Raw genomic sequence first — 25,226 nt, 5'->3', positions numbered from 1 at the left:
TATAGTATGTGCAGGTGCAGATATTCAGTCAAGTGAATCTATGGAAGCATACAAAAGTCAGGAAGTTTTCTTGCAAATGAAAAGAGCAAACATCAATTGATTGTCCAATATCTGAGAGATGATGGCCAGGTTGTGCATCAGAGTAATTTGAATGCTGACACACTGATTGTTCAATGTGCACTTCAATTTGCAATTGAAGGAAGTAAAGTGTGTTGTAGCTGATGACACTGATGTTTTTGTCCTCCTGCATGGTGCACCAGAACATAGCAAGTATATATTTTCTTTCAGAGGTTGGGAAGCATTTGAACATTGGAAAATTGATGACATTATTGGGCACATAGGTCCTATTGTAATGTCATAATTACATCTTCTCTTTTCGCATGCTTGCATGGAGTGGCTGTGATACAACATCTGAACAGGGTAAAGTTGGCCTAATCAAGAAGAAAATGATGTGCAAATGATTGCAAGGGCAACACACTTTCACAACTTATATGTGCATTTACAAGTTATTCATTAGAAGGAACTTAATATAACTTGATCCATTACCATAATGGAGCTGGAAACTAGAAGGATCGAGGCTGTATGCGACTGATGATGACAGACATGGGACTAGCACCAGAAGTCTTACTTAAATTTGTACAATATAAATTCAAGCTTTCTACTGCAAATCCATGTGGTAGCAACATTATGCTCTCACTGTAATCATGGATTAAAGTATGTTGCAGCATGTGGCAGTTGCAGGGGAGAGAGTTGCAGAAATGTTGAGGAAACTGTTTACAACAATTGTGACAAATATATTTGTTCAGAACTTACATGATAGGCACCTTTTTATTTCTATAACCAGTCTTATTCTTATTTCATACAGCTAATATTGATTGCAATGAATTTCTTATGAGAAATATTTTAAGGATAATATGCATTTTGTTAGTCACAAATGACCAGATTTGCAAAAAATAGGTCTACCAAATGCATTTAATAAAGAAACCACAACTTAGTGTACAAGGTGAATATCAATCTGAAATTTTCTTCAACTAATAAGTGATGCTGGTGCTTACTACTGATCAAATTTCAAGTCAATACCATTTTCCAATCTGAAGTTATGAGTTGTCAAAGTTGGTAAATTGGATATCTGTGGAAGATACACTTTCCTGAATCCCGTTACATATGTGACCCGGTCTGCGAAAAGGGCTCTTATAGCCTTTCCAATTATCCATGTTTGGCTAATCGTAACTCCTAATCTACTAACGCTATCACCATGTAATTACACCCACAGCTACTACCAGGTTAGGGTTGTTGAGTGACCAAATTGTAGGCTTGTACCATATTCACCAGTCAAGTTATGGGTTACCATATATATGCAATTGGAAAGGCTATAAGAGCCCTTTTCGCAGACCGGGTCACATATGCCTCAATACTAAATTGGCCATAAAATTTTTTCCCCGAGGTGGATTTTAGAGGATTTTGGATATGTTATTCTACGAAAAAGTTGTTTTTTAATGATACCAAAATCAGCTTTCTTAGAATTTTTTCCGGGTCCAACCTTAAATCTACCGGACTATTATACATCCCAGTGGGAGAACTCTCCATTTACCAGACCTCTACAGTACTTTATGCCATCAGTAATTGGCACAGTAGTGTGTCATGCAGCCAAGATAGCACACCTTGTGTATATTGACAGGAAGAAAGAAAATGCGATTTCCATACCTGCATAGCTCTATGGTCCCTTCTCAAAAGCACATCATTTTCGCATTATAACTGTCTGCCAGGTAGGGTAGGCCAAACAGAAAATTGCACCAGCCATTCTTAAGGGCCTAAATTATTCTTTATGCACACTTTGTTATAAAACACAAACATGTAATTCTATTACCTTGAAATTTCAAGTGGCATGAATAAAGAGCTTGCAAGGAACCTGATAAGTTTCCAAGTGCTATGATCGTTTATTTGAATAAAAATGGTCGAACTTCTGTCACAGCTCCAGGATAAACCGCTTATAGGAATAACTTGAAATTTGGTGTGTATATAGAAAAATGAAGAAGTAACAGCTACATGTTACAAAACATAAACCAAAATTGCAGGATTTAGATGCTCTAATAGAACAGTAGCTGCAGGGTAAGAAAGTACATAAAACATGTTAGGAAAAAAACTTACCAACATTCAAACTAGCTGGACCTACATATTGAACACCCTAGCCCTTAACCTCTGAGTCACTGCTATCATGGCTGATCCCCTCACATAGTTTCTACTTTTTAAATGAAGGTTCTATATAGCTAAATTCACATAATAGTAAAAGTTTTCATAGATCTACTAATAGAAACTAGAACATTCTATGTGCATTTTATTGGAATTCCCCCAAAAACCTGCGCCCTATAGAGTATTCAGTAATGTTACCAAAAAGTCATACAATTATAACTTCTTGTGTAAATAAGAAGAAACATGGGTAAAAATAAATCCCAAATTCAGTGGCCATATAAAGTACAAAAGGAAATGAAATCTACACACACAAAAAAAAAACAGCCAAACTACGAAGAAAAAAAAACTGTGGTTTACAATAGCCTAACAACAACAAAAAACAAACAACAGCCTGGGTGAAAAAGTTGTGAAATCAAAAGTGGCAGCCAAGAAATGGCTGCACAATGATGTTAATGCTAAAAACTTTAATAATGGCTGTGTGCATTATTAACACTGATTAACATTATTGCAGCCATTCTTGGTTGCCACCTTTGATTTCTCAACTTTTTTCACCCAGGCTATTGACACTGCTTGAAGGTTCTTAGTTTACTAATTTGTTAAGCTACTTTACTGTAGTTGTACCCAGTTATACTGATAGTAAAATGTCAGTAACTTTAAGTATATGGAACATAATTGTTTTACTTGATGATTTCTCAATTTCCATTGGAAAATCATTAGCAGAATGTAGAGTAGCTACTAATTGAGAATCACTTTCACTGTATAGCAAGCTGAGCTCAACTACTCCACAATGTTCTAATAAAAATACACACAATAAAATTAATATTGGTAATCATTGGTACACCAATAAGTAACCTCGTGCATTGTTAATATATAAGTTAATACCATACCTGTTTCACTGCCCATACAAAAGTCTCAATAGTAGCAGTGAAATTTATCCTGTATTTCACTGACAGCAGTGAAAAAGTTGTAATTGTAATTTCATTGGCTAGAATTTATGTTAACAATGTAGCACCAATTAGTGTCGACCCGTGTTTAGTGTGTTTAGTACATAGTGACAAATTGCGTACATAGCAATGCTAATGCACAGCATGCGTATATGCAGCGAGTATGGTATTAACTGGGAATAGCATGGGTAGCAGTGAAATTTGGGATAAATACCACTCTTGCTGTATTGGAAATGGTAAATTTCACTCGGCTTCGCCTCGTGAAATTTATCCCCATTTCCAATACAACACTTGTGATATTTATCCCAAATTTCACTGCTACCCATGCTATTACTAGTACATATATACTAATCCCATTTGTATATGTTAAAGTATTGCCGTGAGTGCTGCATGAAAAATACAGTACGGGACGTGTGGCCGAGATGCTAATAAAGCATGAGGCAAAGCCGAGTGCTTTATTAGCATCGAGGCCAAGCGCCAAGTGCTTTACTTTTCATATAGCACAAGCAAGGCAATGCTTTAAATGATTTATGGAACTTTCTAGTCATGCAGCTTCACCATACACTAGGACTCGCAATTAATATGTGTTACACGAATTATTAGCAGCCTGAATGCAGACAAACTAGTTTAACAAAGTAACTCAAGTGTAGTTCATCATAGTTTGGCATGGTAGACGTTCATCACGTATTTTGGCAGGTTTTGGTACATCCCACATTCGATTCTATTGTGACACATGGTGAAGTATTCCCGTGATACCCCCAGGACTTGTCTGTATACATTAACAGACGTAACAGCAAAGCTACCTTCTCCCACCCATCATTAAAGTATTTAGTTATGTATATAAAAGCAATCCAGTGGTAGCACTCAGGGTGATTGACCACTCAATGCGGCGAGGGCTATCAGCCTTCACCAGCTTGGGTGATTAGTCAGCACTGCGGACTATTAGCCTGCACTAGAGCACATGGGAAGCTGTGCTTTGTTGCCCACAAAGAGTGCTTTATTGTACGATTAAAGCACTCTTTGCGGTGCAATAAAGCACTCTTTGTGGGCAATAAAGCACTGTTTGCCGGCGTAAAGTGTACTTTATGAAATTTAAAGTACACTTTTTCCTTTGATCCTGCCCATGCAAAGTTCTATAATTTAATAATCGTGTACAGTAACCAACTGTAGGAAATGAGCTCCTCAGTTTCCTTGTAAAGTTCTTTTTAGTGTACCTTATTTCTATACTTTTACGCACAAGCTTGAGAATTTTAAGTTATTTATATAGATGAATATCAAATGGTCCTCAAGGGTTTGGATAGCTCAGGTTTCATTGTAATGAAGGAAGTGTTACCTGTTTCAGAATACTTTGGCTGGATCCAAACAGAAGAATGCAATTTGTGGTACCTAAAACACACAATTGTGTTTAAAAATTGATGATAGTATAGATAGAATATACACTATACATACACACACGCACACACATACGCATATGTGCAAAATCACTTTAATCAGACCTACACCCATAATACATATACACAGCAAAAATTGTGTTCCAATACTACCTATTCTAACCCCGTCTTTATTCAGTATTGGAACAATTATTTAAAAAAACTCCCTATAACGAGACAAAATGAACCTCAAATCTATAAATGACTCTAATGTTATTCACTATTAGGGGCTGTGGTCTGTTTTTGTTTGAGCCAAGGTGGAATTTTTGGACTATTAGTTCCAATACCTAAACATAGACGGAATAAATACAGTCAGTATTTGCATATGAATTATGCTGTGATATTTGAGCACTATTTAGTAAACGCAAGGCAGTGCTCGGCCACGTGCCAGTATTCAAGTCTTCCACTATGTTTACCAACCAGCGATGTAATAGCCTGAATGTCATCTATGATAGCATATTGGCACTTGAAAATAATACCTGCACAAGAAATACTGTCAGGCCTGATATATGTAAAGCCAGCACTGGACATGGCACTGCTGGGATGGGCTGCCTGGTAAAAGAATTTAAACATGGAATCTGGTAAATAAAGTTACAAACTCAATGGCAGTGGCCAAGAAATGGCTGCAATGTACTGGTGTTATGCTAACAAATATTTCTATTGACTACCAAGAAATGGCTGCAATGATAATAAATTTTAACAATGGCTGTGCATTAATTTTTAACATTTTTATTAGCATTGCTGCCATTCCTAGGCCGCCACCATTGATTTGTAACCTTTCACCCAGGCTTTTGAAGGCCACACCCTTTTTAAACAACTTGGCTTTTTTGTGTGGATTTCATTTCTTTTACCATGTATTCTATATGGCTGTTTGTTTTTGCCCACATTCCTTATCTACACACAATTATAATTCCTTGTAATAATTGCATTGTATTCCATATTTTAATGTTTTGGTAATATTGTTGTAATCTACTCTAGACTCTAGTAGAGTGCATTTAAAATTTCTAATAGAACGCACATAGGATGTTCTAGAACATTTCCATTGATTTTATTTCATTTGAAGGCCACACCTTTTTTGTACAGCTTGGCTGTTTTTGCATTGATATCTTTTACTATTAAGCTGGAATTTTTATTAAGTGAAATGAACAACCATGATAGTGTGTCTCAGTGGTTAAGGATTTTGGTGTTTGGTATGGAGGTCCTTATTCAAACTCTGCTAAGTATTTTTCATGCACTTTTTACCCCCATAGTGACTGTTCTATTAGAGTATAATTGCCCCATGACTTGCAATATTTCTTTTTGCTTTTTGACTCTACACCTTAACCAACTGGTACAGTGGCTAGCCTATAATTTCAAGGTATTCGGTTTACCCTGTAGCCATAACTAACGTAGCCATGACTAAGTTCAATCTTATTTTATGCAAATGAATGTTCATAGCACCGTGGATATTTATTGCAAACTTAGTACGTGAATTCTTTATACACTCTTTATTTATGCCAAATTTCAAGGTAATAGGATTATACATTTGAATTTTATAACAGTTTTGCAAAAGAATAATCTAGGCCCCCGAAGATAGAAAAGCAAAAAGTCAAAACTTTGGCCACCCATAATCTCACTACATAGTGCTGGAGTGAATTTAATTGAATTTGCTGTGTGGCCTATCCTACCTTGGTGGACAGCTATAATACAAAAATGGTGTGCTTTGGAGAAGAGATGATGGAGCTATGCAGGCATGAATATTTTTATACACATGGTGTGATGTGCTGGCTTTCTTGGTAATGCAACAGTGTGTCTTGATCTTACCTCAGCTTATCTTCAGCCGTGTCAAACACCATGTTTTCAGCTGAGCTACAACGATGTGTCACAGATGTCTATGAAGAAAACAAACAAAAAAGTTTACTACAGCTAAGAAATTAAATACCTACAGGCTTACCAGTTTGTATTCATCAGACAGCCTGGGAATGAATTCTTCACTAATACTACGTTGTACACCTGTAGGGGTTTGCAAATACTATAGCTATCTTATTCAAGTATAAATTACATGTGTGCACAGTATAAGAAAATTATTGTATTAGTGACATTCTTTATATATATAAGATAAATAATAATTATACGTGTATAGTTGAAAAGACCATATGATAGTAGGTACATCACGACACATGATATTGTGCCAAGTACAGCCAGTGTGGGCATGCGTGTATTGTACAGGAACCAAGAAAACACCGTTTTCATGCATCCATAACTCCATAGTTCCTGAACAGAAACTAACTATTTTGCTCTAAAAACTCCCTCATGGTAAGGTATCTCCTGTTTTTAATTTGAGTTGAATCCTCCCAGTCATCACTGATATGCACCTTCAAAATATTCTTTTTTTGGCAACACCAATTAGAAAAAAACATTGTAAATTAACTCATGCATACTTTAGTTGATTTACTTCAAATTTGGAGAGCATAATGCAGCACATTTACAGTCCAAATTTGTACATATCAGAACAAGCACAAGTTTCAAAGTGATTTTTTTTTTGTTATGCCCACAGGGTACGCTAACTACGTGTAACAAATTTGCAATCAATTTTTGTTAATAAGAAAAGTATCACTTGCCATGCTTACTGTAACAGAGTATAGGAAGGGCTTTCCAATGAGTAGAATAGCCGAGACGATCTGAGCACCAACACGTATCAAGGACCCGGGGGGTCCGACACCAACTGGAATCCAACACAAATCACTTGGAATCCAAAATGGAATCTGGAATCTTGGACAAGAATCTGTGATCTCTGATAAAATGAAATCTTAAGTCTGAATATTTCCGTCTGTTTCTTGTAAATTATACGGTATATTGTCTCATGTGCTGTTTTGCAATCAGTTTGGTCACGTGATCGCTGTACATGTGTTTTGGCATGTTTGCACAAGCCTCGCCAGTAATCTAATTAGCCTGGAAGTCAGCCAAGTATATAAAAAGTGTTAATATATGTGTAACCAGCTATGCAAATTTTGAAATCTGTAATCTTGGCAAATCTTTGCAAAAAAATTGGTGAAATTCAGAATCTTACACACGATTTTTGGGTGGTGTCGGACCCCTCGCAAGGACCTTATTATTCACGTGACCCAGCCACAATTACATACACACAGAATACCTACTACATACACAAAGGTTTAAATGATAAGTCCCAACTAGCTATAGAGTGAGTCAATCCTTGACATATACAAACTAGTTACTGGAATGAGCTGAAAATAAGTACCGTATTCAGGTAGACTAATTATTTTAGAAAGGCCTTTCAGTGGTTTACAAGGAATCAGATTGAGTTATACCAAGAGCCTTATTATGGACTCTTGGTTATACTGTGCTACGTGAAAGCCAACTAGGTGTAACAAGTGCACAGTCACCCTATTACAGCTGTTAGAGCATAACAAGTCATTTTTTTCAGTGTTCAGCTATAATCAAGTCACCATGTAGAGGGTTTAACCATGGACAAATCACTCTGTAAAGAGTTCAGCTATGTTGCAAGTCATCCTGTATAGGGTCCAGTTAAAAACAAGTCACCCTGTAGAGTTAACTAGTTAAGCTACAAAAAGGTCACCCTGATAGTTTAGCTATGCCTGCAGAGAGATCAGCTACAATCAAATCACATGTAGAGCATTCAGCCATGTAAAAAGGTTCCCTAGCTATATAATTATATACATATCACCCTGTACAGGGTTCAGCTAATGTGACAAGTCACCCTACTAGCTACATCATAATCGTTATCAAATTTACAAATATTTAAATAGACACATAGCTGTACACATGCACTAATAGATTGAAGTCTTTTCTTGTTCAACGATTACTGTAGTAAAAAAAAAAAAGTTGAAAGGAAGCCTCCAAAGCTGCTTGCAATTACAAAAATAAGTGATATCTATACCAAAACAGCCAAGCTGTAAAAAAGATGTGGCCATTTTTTGGCCGTCACCTTTGATTTCACAAATTTCAGTTACATGTTTCAGACTCCCTGTATTCACAGGCTTTAGCCTTCTCACAGGTCCCTAGTGGGGTAGCATTTAATAATTCACCCTGGCCTTTTTGGAGGGCTGCACCCTTTTTTCACAGCTTGGCTGTTCTGGTATTACATTCAATATCTTGTACATATAATATAGGTTAGGCATTTACTGCATGAAGCTATAACATGTACCACATAATAAGCCATACCCATTTTGTCCTTTTTATGGCGTGCTACATGCATTTGGTGCATGAGTGATTTTCGTTGTTCTCTGGATCCTCTTCTACGAGGTTTTTGTTTACAGTGGATAGCAATGCTACCAATTTTGCCAGATCTACTATTGTTGGGAGAACTGTCTGCTGAGCTAGTTGGATACACATCTTCACTGTCTGTAGCCTCATCATCACCACTACTGGCTGAAGTAAAACTATCAGAATCAGTGAACAAATTATCATCTGACATATATGAATATGGAGCTCTCTTTGCATTATGTAGATCATGTGGAACAAAACTATCCATTGAAAAAACTGGAGCAGTGTATCTTCCCCTTGATGAACCACCAGAACTCTTTTTGTTGGTTTGTTCATGTGAACTTAGTGAACCTCTTCTAGATGGTACTCTAGAGCTAGGTAGTATGCTGTCCAGTGATGTTTGGTTAGATAACTTCATAATATGTGGAGTATTATCCACCAGCATCGTGTCACATAGTGATATAATAACCTGTAGAGGATTTAGTATTAGTATATCTCTGTCAGCACGACACACATATACCTCTCCAATAAAAATTTTCCTTAAACTTGATCCAGGTTCATTAGCCACAATTATGGCAAGTTTCTTCTCTGACTAAATGGAAACAATTCTCATTTAAATATTACTGTTATTAGAACACTCTTCAATCATCCGAATACAAAAGAGACCATTCTATTAGAGTATTTCATTATCAGTGTCATCAATGGTATTTACAACTTCAACACTTTTTCTAACTCTAGCTACTTAAATGTTTAGATAACTAAAGATCCACTGTACCAGTGTCATGATATATCACTGTGATATATTTACATGGATGTTACTTACCATATTATCACCGTAAACTTCAAAATCAAATGCACTTGCCCACTGAGGATTGCGTGTATCATACATAGTTTCTGACTCCTGGATTTCCATTTGATTATTACTACACACAATGTACACCATGTGTAATATAGGACTGAGTGGTATTGAAACTTTAGCATCATGTATCATTACAATATGTTATATATTGCCAGTAGTTTCATGTGGCTGACAGTATGTAATATTTAATGCAATAAATTGAGTGTTATGATCAGAGTGTTTGACTGCTCTATTAGAGTATTAAGCTACATTGTCAAGTAGCTCATGTGAAAGCCATTGGAAACAGTATAACTACACTTTTGGAATGGATGGCTGCAGGATCAAGGCTATCTAGGTCCAGTCATGGAATTTTTCTCCTTTCTGTAACTTTCATTATAACATCTTTAAACAGGTTGTAGGAACCAGGTGTCCACAGACCTTCAGTACTTGTGCTCTATAAAAGCCTTAATAAACAAGAACACAAAATAATTTGGAATTTTCAACTAGAGTAGGGACCATAGCACATCGATAAAAAGTACTGAAATAAGCTGGAGTAGTGCACGATATCAAATCACAGTAAAACAATAAGAAGTGTTATATCTCTACTGTGCTCCAAGATACCATAACAGAAATGCACAGTAGGGATATAACACCTCTTATTGTTTTACTGTGATTTAATATTGTATGCTATTCCAGCTTGTTTCAGTACTTTTTATTGATGTGCTTTGGTCCCTACTCTAGTTGAAAATTCCAAATGTTTGTGTACTTGTTTGTTACTTTTTTTGTAAATAATATGACTGGTGAACCCACGCATATCGCATCTGAAATGACGCTGAATGCCCCAGTTATATCAATTATCGTCTAAAAAGTGAAGTATTCATTATGCTTCATTGACAGCTATGCTCAATCCATTACACAGCAATGCGAATCAAGAACTGTTCAAACTCACCTCTACAATCAAAATATATAGTCACTATGAAAAATACGAACAATTTCTGTTACGAAGGGAAACCATCATGTGCTACTGCCAAATTGACACTTTTCACTGTCAGCAAAGATGAAGAATGCATTGTACATACCGAAGGCACCTCACGGGCCAAAGTGATATTAAACAGTGACAAAATCAAGCCCGTAGCCTTAGCCGTTGTAGAGTTACCCTTGTCTGAAGGCATCAGTCAGTTACTCAGTCAGTCTGTAGAATATTCTGTTAAATAACTTTTTCTTTAAATTCCGTAGCAACTTGTTGAAAGCATTTTGGGTTGATCTGAAGGCTTGTTTGGGCTTAGTTTTGCCTAACCACTACTGCCTCATTGTCGTCAGGGAAAATTGAGGCTGGTTTTTAGGTGATGTTATTTTGTGGGCCATACCTACTCATTTGTGGTCCCTACTATACAGCACTATCGTACTGTATGATAAAAAATAAAAAATAAATATTGTTTCACTAAAATCCAATCACTACATTTATATTGTTTCATAGTGTCATGATACTACCCATCTGCCCCTATTATTTACTACATGTATAACACATGAATATTGCAGGTTATTAACTGTACATGTAATAAATTTGTTAGAATTTTGCGGTGCACAATCACTACACATGTACAGCTACATAACAATAATCTATATAGACTACCCACCTATCTGACAGCAACAATGCTATTTTAACAACAGGATTTAGTGTAATACTTGCCGAGCATGAGAGGTTGTAGGCAGCAATGAGGAGCACTTCTAGTTTGTTCAAGTTTGGTGTGTACTTCAACTTGAGCTGCAATGCAATAATTCATTACTGTTTTATGCCAGCTACTAATACTTTAAATGTTTAGCTAAAACTATAACATAACTATTTATGCATGCATGCTCTGTGATTGCCAACCTCAACAGCTCCATTAGTAAATACCACTTTGCTCAAGAAGATCTACAGAATTGTGACACTCATTACACATTAATAACATTATCTGCATACATATTTCTATATGCCAATATTATTTTGGTGGATTACCAATTTACACATACAGATTAGAGGGAGCATATCAAATACCTTTTCTGCATAGGTTAACATCAAACTGCATGGCATCAAAGATATTTCTTTATCTTCAATTTCCCGTTCCTACAATAAAGGTATACGTTTTCCCAGTCACCTCAATCTTATAGGTATAAATACACAGTCAAAGCAGCTAGAATGTTATCCTAATCCACAAACCTGTTTATATAACGTCTTTACTAAACTGTCATCAAACCACTCTCCAGTGATCTGTGCCACCTTTCTCCTCCAAATACAGGGATAGCATAGCACTTCTTTGGACTATAGCAAAACAGTTATCATACCCAAAAAATGCAACAAGTGAACAACCAAGTATTTGTAGTACTTACCTTATGAATTAAGAGCACAGCATAGCAACTATCACAAATTTTTCTGTGACAACTAATGCAGTTTGGTAAATAGTTTAGTTCCTCAGTGGCTGATGAAAACTGTGCAGGTGTTTGACATATCTATACAATATAAAGTGATAAATTTAGTTCATATGTGCTATGTATATAGTAGTACCAACAGAATCATACACTTTTTCTAATTAGTTACCTATCAACACTCTTTATGGTAACAGCCAAGTAAATAGCCAAACTTTCAATGATGGCAATGTACCATATCCGTCTATGTATTTAATTCACCTTTTAGTTTATCTCTGCAGGATTTCGAGGGTGTGCACTGCCATAGGAAGTGTGTTCCGTATTTTTTCAATTATAACTATTATACTACCTCCTGAATGGCTACAGATGATGTTTGGAGCATCTGAGATTATGCTCCATACAGGTTCTTCTTCCAGAGCCCTAGATTCTTTCTTTGGTAAGCAGTATCTTTGGTGAGATACGCCCTGCATGTAGGTAGTAGTGGCAAGTAGCAGTCCAATTAGTGTTTGTTACCCACAGGTTTACGATTATCATTCACCATCAAAACTAGGGTGCGCTGCTGGGTTGAATATTATTTATTCAAGCAATAAAGTGTGTATATTGTCTATTTGAAAACTACACTCCCCTCTTGAATTGTGCATACAAAACTATACTGTAACTGTGTTAACTGCATAACACATATCTCCAATATGTGTCACTGTTGTGCAATCCTCAAAAAAGGCAACAGTAAGGTGGTCTGCTGCATACCTGGTTTACTAGCAATGCTAGAGGATCCATTAAAATTCCAGTAGTAGCATATACATGCTAGTGTTTTTAAAAATTGTTAATTTAAATTGAAGTAGGGATCTATGCAATAAAAAGTAGTGAAACAAGAGATGAATGATGGTGTTACAGCATAGCTCGGTATGAAAGTCCCTACTTTGACACATTAGCTATTATTATTTTGTTCAATGCCGAAGTAGAGACTTCCCACTGAGCTATGCTGTAACACCATCATTCATCTCTTGATTTACTACTTTTTATTGCATAGATTCGTACTTCATTTTTAAATTAACAATTTTTTCAAACACTAGTTTGTTTAGATTTTATTGTGGCACAGCTAGCTACAATGTAACTTGTATTAGTCCACTTGTATTTTCCACACCTGTAGGTGTGGGGAAGGCAGATACCATCATTTATAAACATATTGCCCATTTGCTCAGTGAGAAGTGATTATTCTGTGGTTTTGGGCTGGCTTCACTGTAGTTTGGGGCTCTCCTTGCTGCACTCTTCAATAATGTGTATCAGGGGATCGCGTTCTAGATCCAAGCGTCCCTGTCTACCTCCAGCTGTCGACCTTGCTGTTGCTGAGGGACACCTGTCTTCTTTAGAACAATAATGTAAGAGCTATACTGATTTTATATTGTGCTTGCTTCTTTTTCTTATAAAAATAGCTATGTCTACCAGAAAAATGTAACTTGTAGCTGTTCTATCATACATGACTGTTGTATTAGAGTGACTGTTGCATTACAGTATATCTCGAGTCAGCCAAGGGGTGTACAGCTAGCTAGACCAATAAGGAGTAAGGTGATCTTGTTTACTGTTAAGTATAAATAGCTAGATTGTTAAGAGGTAGGGTCTCTGTACTCTATCGTCATTGGTCCACCTAGATCTTTATTTGATGGGCGTGGTCACAAACCTATCACAAGCGGGATCCCAATGATGAAGTTGCAGATATCTAGCAAGTGTACCTCTTATAGTAGCACCAGGACTGAAGCGCTTCTGAAATCCAGCTCTGAAATAATTCTGCGGCGTCTAAATATGCTGCTAAGAAAGTGTTGATACGGATAATTAACACCTCGATATGGTTTTGTTGGATGAAGAAAAAGACAAGCAGCCTGATTGAAGATAAAAGAAAAGACAAGGCACAGAGGGCCTACACTTGTCCAATCCCCAAAAGGTACATCCCACTGGTGAGTTTGTTGTTGTGGCATAAAATGGTGACTGTGTGCTGCTTCATTTGGCCTCTAGCCTTGCGACTGCGGTCAGTAAGGCAGAGGGACAGTGAGACTAAAATTCGATTTTTAAAATTCTATATCTACCAGGTGAAATGTTTTGTTATACTTAATGTTGTATTATGTATCATGTGGACTAGTATTATTCCGTGAAGGTGATCTTTGTCACATAAAATGTTTCTAGAACTTTGGGCGGCGCATAAATTTTCGGTATGATTCCTACTTAAACGATACTACCATACTGTTTGATAGTAGTAAAGGTAACCATGTTGCTGTGTTTGTCCTAAGTGCAAATCTAATTAAGATAATATTTCCTAGGAAATTTGCAAAAAACCTGGTGTGAGCCGAGTAATACCATTAAGACTTGAAACACTGTAATTCAATCTCATGATTATTGATAGCATTTGATGATCTACTGCTTGTAGGTGCTGACCCATAGTCTTGCACTCCCCCCCCCCCCCCCCACACACAACCCATACATATCTACATACCATGCATAATTCTTCAAATGGGGTTATTTCAGTGTTTTTCCAGCTCTCTTTGCCTCTGTTGTATTCTTGGACTTTTGCTTTTACTGTGCGTTGAACTATCTCCAAAATACTCAGCCACACACTAAAAGAATACACATACATATAACATAAATCACTGGTCATACACATTCTGAGTTGTCACACCTCTTATTATAAACATGAATCATTACTACATGAACAGCAAAGAAATTATTATTATGTGACTGAAAACTGAGACTGAGTTGAGCATTTACAAATTGATTGATTATTAAACAGTAACTATAAGCATAGCTATTCTTCCTTTGCAAAGCTGACACAATATAAATGCTACTATGATTTCAACCATTTCTCATTTGTATTAGAAATATGTGACTATTTAACTAAAATGCAAGCAAGGTTAATAATATGTTATAGATTTTAAAACACCAACTGTATGATTTTGAAAATTAATTAAAAATTTTGATAAGGCATCTTTCAGTGCATGTGCATGATATGCACTTGTGTATCCACATGAAGTGTACAATTATGGAGGCGTTCAACAACACAACCACACTATTAAATTATTGATGCATGGAATATCATAAGAGTCTATGACAATTAACAATTAGTCTATGCTGCACTGGCATGAAAAATTATGCAGCTAAACTGTTGGTATTAATGTTGCACAAATTCAGATGCCAACATTGTCAAACATAATGTAACTCAGAACTCAGTGCTCCTTTCTCCAGATGTTTTGCTATAAAAATTCTCTACTATTGCAAGTGAGGCATTACGCATAGTAAGGTTGAGCAAACATCCCTGATATATGCAACACTAAGGCTTTCATTTTTTAGTCTTTTTTCATATTTTGTACACTTTTACACAAAAAATGGCAGTAAAAATACTAATGTCCACACATAAAGAGGCAAAAATTAGGTTCCTACAACACTGGTGGATTTGAATATTTTTTCATGTCTGCAGGATAAACTGCAAATCTGTCTGTTAATAGACTGAGTATAACAAGGATGCTTTCTGGTAGTTAAATGTTATGAAATCCTAACATGTGGGAGTGTCAAAGTGCCGTGTACCGAGACACTCTCTCGTACAGGGTAATAAGTTAGTTATCACCCAGTGAAAACTAACTTATCACCCTGTAGCAGAGCCACTCAGACTAGTTTGTGACATCATAACAACCATGAATGGTATTGTTTAGCAATCAATCAAATATGAAAATGTTATTACAAAGAATGCACCAGTACAACACATACAACATGGTCATTAATTGTAGCGGTGGTTGTGACGATATAGTGAAGTATGGCATACTCATGGTCACAGCACCAAAAATGGTGCATGAATTTGTGTAGTAGTAGCAGGTTCTCTCAGGATCAGCAAGTGAGAGAGGGATAAGAATCAGACACGCACACACATAGAACCCACTATCGAATCTCTAATGACATGTGATCGTGCGTGCAATATTACAACTATATAAAGTGCGTTCATTGTTCCAGTGCCGTGACATCCTCCACGGGCAGCAAGAGCTCTAGTCCACTGCTTCATCTTCACAGTAGCTCTATGGGCTGACAATCATTGTGGTCGGCTTACTGATAACTCATTACTTGTCAATGACTCAGTAGTGACAACATCAACTTCTCTCTGTGTTGCCTCAGTCTCCGTTTGAGTTGTCACATTGAGATCCAATGGATATGGTCTTGCGACCAGTCGGTTGGTCAGTCCAGTAGTAGTGCGTAGGGCTACTGCTCTCTCCTCCTGTAATCAACTATTCCACTATTCCCATCTTCCAAGTGGCATGAGGTGTATCATCATGGATAAGTACCACATCTCCTGTCCTAACAGTTTGACAATTGTTACCAGTAGCTTGATGAACTTCTCTTAAGGATGTAAGGTACTCATGACACAAGTATTTCTGGAAATTCTGCAGTATGATTGCAAGTAGCTTGTCATTACCACAAACCACACCACAATTAGTTCATCATCATCTGGTGCTTCATGAGGGAGATATGTTATCTGTCTTCCATGCAGCAGGTGGGCAGGCATCAATGGTTCTAAATCTCCATGCTCTGACGATTCAAATGTTAGCGGTTGGTCATTGAGTGCTGCCTCAATTTCTACAATGACCTTCTCTAAAGTGATCAGTGATACATGTTATCTCTCAAGAACCTTCTTCAGTGCAAGTCCCACCATTCATTCCCAGAAACCGCCCCATCATGGGTCTCTCTTGGGGATAAATTTCCAAGTAACTCCTTGCTTACCCAGCTCTCTCTTTACTTCTAGTGACTGTATCAGGGACCATAGCTCATCTGCGCTGGGAGAGATAGGTGGAAGCATTATCTGAGACCATTATGGTTGAATGGTTGAACATCTTGTGTCCGTATGGATGGCAGTGGTACTGGGTCTGGTGTAGGATATGGGTTACCTGGGACCTTACGGCAGATGACACAATTACGTAGTATTTTGACTTAATAAATTTTCTAGCAGCTAGGATTGTTGGAGAGCAGTCAGTGTTACTCCTGTGCCTGAGTGGCACAGTGTCATGTGTATGTCCAGAGCAATCAGTGAGGAGAGTGGGTGTTTGGAAGGTAGGAGGTACGGGAACCTGGTTGCTTCATTAAGTGGCGCATTGTGGATGCATCCACCACATCGTAGATATCCTTTGGAGTCTAGGAATAATTGAAGTTGTCTGCAAGCATTATGTGGCTAGTGCTGGGTTGTTTTGCAATCTGATAAAAGTTAGCAAGTTCTCTCCAGTACACAGTTTGTTGGGTATCTTTGATCCATTGTTATCTTGCTGAGATGAGTTTCTCAACACTAACAGGTCTAGTCTGGCATTGTTCTGGGGAAGTTCTCAAGATTCCTGCAAAATGGAGAACATATGCAGTCTCAATAAGTAATTTACTAAGTGTATTGTGGCGGTTGATTGAGATGAAACAATGAAGTCCAATGTCAGGCTGGTTTGGCACTGTGGGCACAAACTCTGTTGCAGTTGCTGCTGCTACAAGTAATGGAGATAGACATGGTTGTTCACAAAATGGCCATAATGATGGTGTAGTTAGCCAGTCTGGTCCATGCTGCCATAGCTTTGAAGACATCAGTGCTTGGGTAGTTGTGCCCCTAGAGAAGAGGTCTGCAGGATTCGCTAGTGTGGGGCAGTATCTCCAATTGGCATTCGGAAGGTTTGTCTGTATTTCTGCAACACAGTTCTGTACAAAGGTTGGAAGTTGCTTGGTACTGCTGACCCAGTGCAGCACAAACTGGCTGTCAGACCAAATGAATATTGGTGAGTCTTGCAATGGAAGGTGCATCATTACAAAGTGTGTTAGTCTTGTGGCAATCAGTGCAATCATCAGTTCAAGACGTGGCAACGTGAGATGCTTCAGTGGTGCAAGACGAGTCTTTGCTAACACATATGAGACTCGGTTGTTGTCTGTAAGGAAGATGACAGCTCCATAGGCCTTCTGGCTTGCATCGGCAAAGCAGTGGATAGTAGGTTGTGCGGGAAGAGCTGGAAAGTAGCATCTCTTGACAGAGAATTCTGAAGATTGTCTCATATCATTAGCAATTTCTGTCCAGTCCTTAGCTAGGTCATCATTTAGTGGTTAATCCCATCCAACCTTGTGTTGCCACAATGCCTGTATGAAAATCTTGGCTCGAACTACAACTGGGAAGATAAAACCCAAAGGATCAAAAATCCTTGAAGTGGGTTGTAGTACTTCTCTCTTGGTGACCAAGTGGCTGTTTGTGAAGAGAAAGGGCTTTGCTACTAGTGACAGTATATCAGTTGTTGGGTCCCAACGGAGACCTAAAACATTAATAATTATCTCTCTCACCGCCAAGTTTGCAGAGGCCTCCAATCTACTGCTTCTAAACTGCTATAACTTACACACCATACCATATAATCCCTATAAAATTATATATCAATGTACTTGCTATAGGACAAGGAATTCGATTGTTGAGTTGCTGTTTACACAAGGGCAACCACAAAGCCATTATATAATTTCAAAGTGCAAAAGTCGACCTAAGTAAAACCAAACGTGAAATTTCACTACTTTAAAGGCTAGGACTGTTTAGAATAACACAATAAACACCGCTAACTTGTTTACAGTTGAAGCAAGTCTGGTTTTCCAGCTTTTGAGCAAGTGCACATGAGCATACAGACATGAGGTCACTGTTTCAAATTATGAAAAAGTAGCAACACGCCATCTCAACCTATATAACCCTTCTCCTTACTGTTTCTCTTCATCAGTAGTGCCATTACAGTTTGAAGAATCATCTACAATGCTTGTTATCAACATTCCGAAAGTACGCAATTGCATCATCTAACTGTGCGATAGTGCACAAGAGACTGGTTATCCCTGTTCCCATTACTTAAGGGCGTGGCTGCTACAGGATAAGTGCAGGAGCTACTAAAATGCTTGACTGAAGTTACAGAGCACTTAGAACATAATTGTATTGGCGTTTATATATCGAAACCGCCATATGGCGGTTGTGGCGGTGAGAGGGCTAACAGTGCTGTGATCATTGGTAGTGTTGTCTTGAACAGCATTGGCATGAAGTCTGCTACTGTTGCAGGACCAGCTATGGAGGTTGAACATTTCACTAGGAATAATGACTTGTGCTTCCCTGTAATAGTCTGTAGCTGCATTCTCTTTATCACAGCCAGTAATGACGTTGTCAATGTAAAGATTAATTTGCATGTCACAAGATACAGCTGTATTATGTTGCTTAAAATGATGTTGAAGGACTGCATTAAGTATGAAAAGGGAGCTAGCTGCTCCAAAGTGTGTCACTTTGAAAGATAAATACAAAACCGACTGGACAGATCTGCAGGGTTTGATAGCCAAAAAGACCCTGGTGTAATCTCTATCATCTGGGTGTAAGTGTATGTTCAAAAAGGCTTTCTCAATATCAACTGAGATCCAAAACTGATGAAGCCTGAAGTGAATATGGATGGCACACAAATCATTACTACATGGTACACCAATCTCTAAGCAGTCATTAAGTGAGGGGTGGCCAGCTGTCTGTCGGCAGCTACAATCAAAAACAATTCTAATGGGTGTAGTCTTTCTCTACTGCATGGTGTATAATGTAATGATGTGTCGACTTGCTCAATGAACCCCCTGGCTTCTTGATCAGTAATGATCTGGTGGCACAATAGCAATAGCTTAGGTTTAGTGGCTAGTCTCCTTGCTAATTGTCATGTTCTACATTCTGCCACAGTGTAATTACTAGGAAGGGGAAGATGATGTGCTCTCCAAGGAATCTGGCTACGTATGCCCCATCAGTAGCTCTTGTCACACAGGAGGTGAGGTAAACCTCTGTCATGTTGACTTCAACCTCACCTTGTGAAACTTTAATCGATTTCAAGGTCCAGAAGTGTTCTAAGTCAAAGTCACTCTGTGTTGTGGTGATAATTATTGAGACTCTATTGCAGTTGGTCCACTACCACAAACAACTTTGTCTGCAACTATGTCCCAGTAGTAATCTTCCCCTACTAAAAGTGAAATTGCAAACTCACTGTGTGATCTAAGGGGATGAGTCAGTTGAAGGCCTTGAAGGTATGGAAGTTCTGAAAAATCAAGGCTGGTGCGGTGTTGCAATGAATGGCACTACATGGACAGATAATTGTAATTCTTCTCCACTCCTAGTGAGCAGTGTGACCCTGCTAACATTAAGATGGCGACTTATTGGGTGCTTGGTCCCAAATGGTGACATAGTTACGAGTTCCTTAGAGTAAGGTTGGAAACCAGAATGCTGGCTAGTTCTTCGGTTATGAATGACCTCTGGGACCCTTCATCCAGTAGTACATTGGCTTCAACACGTCTGTTTCTACTTGTCACTCTTGCTACAGCCATTTTGAGAAAGCAAACATTGTTGTGTTTGGGAGGGAAGGTCACAATAGAGTGTACACCAGTAGGTTGAACAGCAGGATGAAGTTGAAGAGTGGGTTGATGTTGAACAGAGTTTGTAGGATGTACTCCAGTAGATTGAGAGGTCACGTACGGAAGCAGGTTGAAGTTGAACAGGGGATGGAGGGAGAGCCGTGGTATTGCTCTGCTGCTGTACAGCGTTGACTGGGGTGGTAGGTGGGTTGAGGTTACTCTGGTGTCCAAGGGCACAAAGGCTTGTATGCTGTTTACAGCGGCAGTGGTGACAACGTTGCTTCAAGTTACAAGAGGAAATTCTGTGGTGTCCTAAACAGTTGAAGTACAATCTGTCCTGATGCACAATATCAGTGCACTACTTAGGGTCTGTGGCAGTACTGCAAAATGAGGGAGAGTGTGGCCCTTTACAGAAAGGGCATTGTGCTTTCAGTTTAACAATCAGCTTGCCGGCTCCAACAAAAAATGCAGCTGTTGGTGGCAGCGTGTCTTCTACTAGGGATCCCACGTACAGCTCATTAAAAATAGCAGATTGTAGCTCAGTAACAGTCCACTCACGCTTGCTATGTGCTCTCGCTAAGTTGTGTTTGATCTTCCCAGGGAGCTTTCCAAGGATGATTGACACAAGCAAGCTACCATAGGAGTCTTCGGTCTTCCTGAGTGATGCAAGATTACAACTGTGACTTTCTATAGCATCATGGAACTCACGTAAACTGGAGTATGACTGGCTGGGGGTGGGAAGATTAATGAGAGTTTGTATATGTGCATCAATTTGCTTGTACGGTTGTCCTTGTAGTAAAGCTACTGAATGAGTGTAGTTAGCATTGGTCAGTTGAAATCCAACAATGACTTTGGATGCTTCCCCCTTGAGTTGAGCACGCAAGTAGTTCAGTTTCTGGACTCCGGCCAGGGATGTGTTATTGTGTACAGCTGCCTCGAAACTGTCCCAAAATGCTTGCCAAAAGAGTGGGTACCAGAGAACTGTGGCAAGTCCAATTTCAGGAAATAAGTGAGTAAGACAGGTTCTCTAGTGTGACGCTCTGGAGATACAGGAGGGGGGTGGGTTGCTGGGGATGTGTCTTCATGTCGAGTTGCTACAACTTCAGAAACAGTGGGAGTAAAGTGATGTGTAATCTTGGCCTTAGCAGTAGATATCGATGATGCAATGTTCTCTGTTTGTAATATTTCAGCCTTCATCATTGTCTATTGCTTCAAGAATCTTAGTATCCAGTGTAGTTATGAGACTGTTTTTACAACTAAGTTGCTTGGGCAGGTCTCTCAGAGTAGCTATTTTATCAGCGGTGAGGGGTGTGGTAGTAGTGAGGCACTCATCTACACTCCTCTGTAGTAATTTTGTTAGGTGTGCGCGATAACCTCTTTGAGAACTTATGGTTTGCTTGACTTCTGCCATGATCCTCCTTCCGTTACAGCTCGCGCACCAAAAATGTAGTGGCAGTTGTGATGTGAAGTATGAAATACCTGTGGTCACAGTACCAAAAATGTAGTGGCAGTTGTGACGATATTATAGTGAAATTTGGCATACCTGTGGTCACAGCACCAAAAATGATGTGTGAATTTGCATAGTAGTACCGAGTTCCTTTCAGGATCAGTGAACGAGAGAGGGATAAGAATCAGCCACATGCACACATAGAACCCACAATCAAATCTCTTGTGACACGTGATCATACTTGCAATATTACAACTATATAAAGTTCTATAGTACTGGTTCATTGTTCCAGCATCATGACATTAATCTTTACACAGTAACACTATACTATTGCGATAATTTGTAAGAAATGGTCTGTGTCTGGCCACCTACCAGTGTACAGTAAAGAGATAACCTCTGGCCCTATTATTCTATCTCAAAGTAATCCTCGCCACTTAGCCTTGCATGCCACGTGACACCCACTCCACCAATCCCAGACAAAAGTAAATCATACTTAGACACTACTGCTTTGTAAAATCATCCAACTCTCTAGCTTATAGTCTGTATGGTGTCTATAGTAACTTTGAAATTAAATCTCTACACAATCAATCTGGATGAAATCTCAGGAACTCAAGATGTTTTGCATGGCCAGACTACTTTTTTTCTCTTTGTCATTAGGCATGGAGAAAAATGGGCAGGTTGAAATACCTGTAATTGTTCTATGATCTTGGCTGTTGCCAGTATGGAAACATGATCCATCACTGGTCTACAATAGCATGCGCAGAAGCAATGATGTCATGTTCGGAGGTGTGTTCAGAACAAGTACGGATATTCAAACCGGTTCAGGCCCTTTTCCTTCCTATCCAATGAAAAATAGTAACAGCTGAGCAGTCTGCAAGGCCACTTGAGACTGAATATTCGTAAATTCCTGTGCAATGAGATATAAAATAGTTATGCATAACTATATCTTGTATACTTGATTGCAACCTTGGTTCTGCTAGACCGCGCTCATATATAGCATTATATAACTATGGTATATAATTTAAATACAAAAAGAAGTGAAATCAACACAAAAACAGCAACATCATTGTAGCCATTTCATGGCCACCACCTTTGATTTCACAACTCTTTTATACAGCTTGGCTTAATAATGCACAAACAAAGCCATTATTAAAATTCATCATCATCAACATCATTGCAACCATGTTCATTTCATCGACATCATTGCAGCCATTTGATTTCACAACTTTTTTCACCCAGGATTTTTGAAGGTCACATCCTTTTTATACAGCTTGGCTGTTTTTGTGTGGATAACTGTAACATGTGATTTTTCAGTAGTACAAAAAATAACTGCTATTGTAGTAGAGTGCACAAATAAAAGCAAGCCTCAATCCTGGCAAGCTTAAAAGTACACAATAACAAAATAGCCAAAACATCAAAGATGCACTCCTGAGCTTAAAAACATGTATAAATTCAGTATATATCACTTACGATGCCTCCTGACACACTTCTTGGTTAAAAGAAACTTCTTTTTCTTTGATTTTGTTAATCACTTTCTTTGCCTCTTTGGCTGGTGGTAGAACTGTCTGCAGATTTCCCATGTCTGTAACCAACACAGGTTTAGTTTGAAACATCCAGACCATTGCTATAAGTGCCTACTGAAGCAGTTTATAAAATAAGTCTCAGTATGGTAAGGGACAGACTAATTGCATTAATTTTACCTTAATTTTATGCAACAATTATTACATAGCAATTGCAGTAAGTATTCAGGTCACTTCAGTTCAAGTTTAGTTTGTGATGGCTTTGATGTTTATCCTTACATTGATGAGAGATGTCTTATTTTATTAAGACAATATACAACATAAGTACAGGGGTCTAGACTCAGTGCACTGATACCCACAGGGTGGATAGTACAGGTGCCCTAGCAAGACTTACACTATTCAGTATAAATTATTAAATTACAATATAAATATTAGTCTCGTGTAGCCAGACCCTTTTCTTTCTTTTGTGTGGGGGCGGGGAAAGAAAAGGGTCTGGTGAACATAGTATAGCATCATTGTTGGCCCATCCCGAGATTGTGGGGATTTTACTGCACAGTTTCCGGATTGTTGTTTGGTGCAAATGACATCATCTGCTGCATTTGCATCCTGTTACCATAGATATTTCAGTAGTAGCTATGGTAACAGGATGCAAACGACGCAAATAATAGCAAATCACGTCATTCGTGCCAATCAACAATCCAGAAGCTGTGCAGTAGAATCCTTACAATCTCGGGATAGGCCAATGACGATGCTATACTATGTTCACCAGACCCTTTTCTTTTCCCGCCACCACACAAAAGAAAGAAAAGGGTCTGGCTATGCGAGACTAAATAAATACAACATGCAGAAAGGTTCAGTTTAGGCAAACCAATAGTTACTAGATTTCTTCTGCTGCAGTCTACAGGCTTTACAGTGCCTAATTGCAATTTCAAATTTTCATAAGCCAGTATTCCTACTACCCTTAAGGGGCTACGCACGATTACCGCCGGAAGGAAGTCTCAGGTCTCCAACAATACCTAGGTGCTATCTAGCTACTTATGCACCTATCAATGTCAAGCCCCACCTACCCCAGGTCGGGCAGAGTTGGGGATTTGCAAATGCTAGATGACAAATTCCCCACCCCTGGGGACAACTTGGAGTTACAAATCCCCTACTAATTCGTATTATTTATCCAGGGAATCACTAACAATATGACCAAGTATGTCTGTTCGTGTTACAAATGCCCCTACCCTGGGGACGAGTTTGGGTGACGAATCCCCTACAAATCCTCACCCGCTGCCCGACCTGGTAGGTGGGGCGTGATATTGATAGGTGCATTACTTATAACTTGATTCTGTGGAACACCAAAGCAGGCTGCATTTGATAAATCAGTTTTATAACTGTACGTAGCTATACACACATCCACATAGTGAACACATTATGAACATGAATTATCATTGTTCAACTATGTAGCCCTCTAGGGACCTGCAGGGAGGCAACAAGTTAGCCTGTGACACAGGGAGTCAGAAACATGAACCCGAAAACTATGCTAATTTCTATGTTCTTACCAAATTACAGCAGAAATCACAAAACGAACTTTCTCAGAGGGGGTGACTTGATTACTACGCTTTTGAGGGACTTTTTCATTAACCATGTGTAAACGTCTTGCGGCGAGCCCTGCCCTCAAATTATATGTGACGCTTGTCCGCTCTGAGAAAGTCAACACATTTGCTTGATGTATAGCAGGCTGCAGCCGTGCAGCTTACAACTGAGTGGAGTCTGCGCCACTGTAGATAGTATATACTCTGTGTCCGGAGGTATCTTCTATCTATGGCACCACTTCGCCCGCCTTGTCCATACAAGTTGGAC

At 38.6% G+C, this 25,226-nt stretch overlaps 1 protein-coding gene across 1 annotated transcript in view; it reads right to left on the bottom strand.

Annotated features, from left to right (window-relative positions):
* LOC136250720 (uncharacterized) overlaps nucleotides 1-25,226 on the bottom strand; it is a 27,831-nt gene extending 2,605 nt beyond the window's left edge. The window contains exons 1-15 of the mRNA XM_066042949.1: nucleotides 24,926-25,226; nucleotides 23,329-23,440; nucleotides 14,518-14,638; nucleotides 11,997-12,116; nucleotides 11,827-11,928; nucleotides 11,665-11,733; nucleotides 11,500-11,541; nucleotides 11,264-11,391; nucleotides 9,612-9,711; nucleotides 9,309-9,380; nucleotides 8,747-9,257; nucleotides 6,498-6,556; nucleotides 6,368-6,435; nucleotides 4,468-4,520; nucleotides 2,872-2,982 (exon numbers count right to left, since the gene is read on the bottom strand). Coding sequence (XP_065899021.1) covers nucleotides 2,872-2,982; nucleotides 4,468-4,520; nucleotides 6,368-6,435; nucleotides 6,498-6,556; nucleotides 8,747-9,257; nucleotides 9,309-9,380; nucleotides 9,612-9,711; nucleotides 11,264-11,391; nucleotides 11,500-11,541; nucleotides 11,665-11,733; nucleotides 11,827-11,928; nucleotides 11,997-12,116; nucleotides 14,518-14,638; nucleotides 23,329-23,438 — 1,666 coding nt within the window. The 5' untranslated portion in view covers nucleotides 23,439-23,440; nucleotides 24,926-25,226. The remainder of the gene's footprint in view (nucleotides 1-2,871; nucleotides 2,983-4,467; nucleotides 4,521-6,367; nucleotides 6,436-6,497; nucleotides 6,557-8,746; nucleotides 9,258-9,308; nucleotides 9,381-9,611; nucleotides 9,712-11,263; nucleotides 11,392-11,499; nucleotides 11,542-11,664; nucleotides 11,734-11,826; nucleotides 11,929-11,996; nucleotides 12,117-14,517; nucleotides 14,639-23,328; nucleotides 23,441-24,925) is intronic.

The sequence above is a fragment of the Dysidea avara genome, chromosome 3 (genome assembly GCF_963678975.1).
Source record: "Dysidea avara chromosome 3, odDysAvar1.4, whole genome shotgun sequence".
Lineage (NCBI taxonomy): Eukaryota > Metazoa > Porifera > Demospongiae > Dictyoceratida > Dysideidae > Dysidea > Dysidea avara.
Note: the sequence above shows the minus strand (reverse complement) of the source record. Positions and strands in the feature narration are given on the sequence as shown.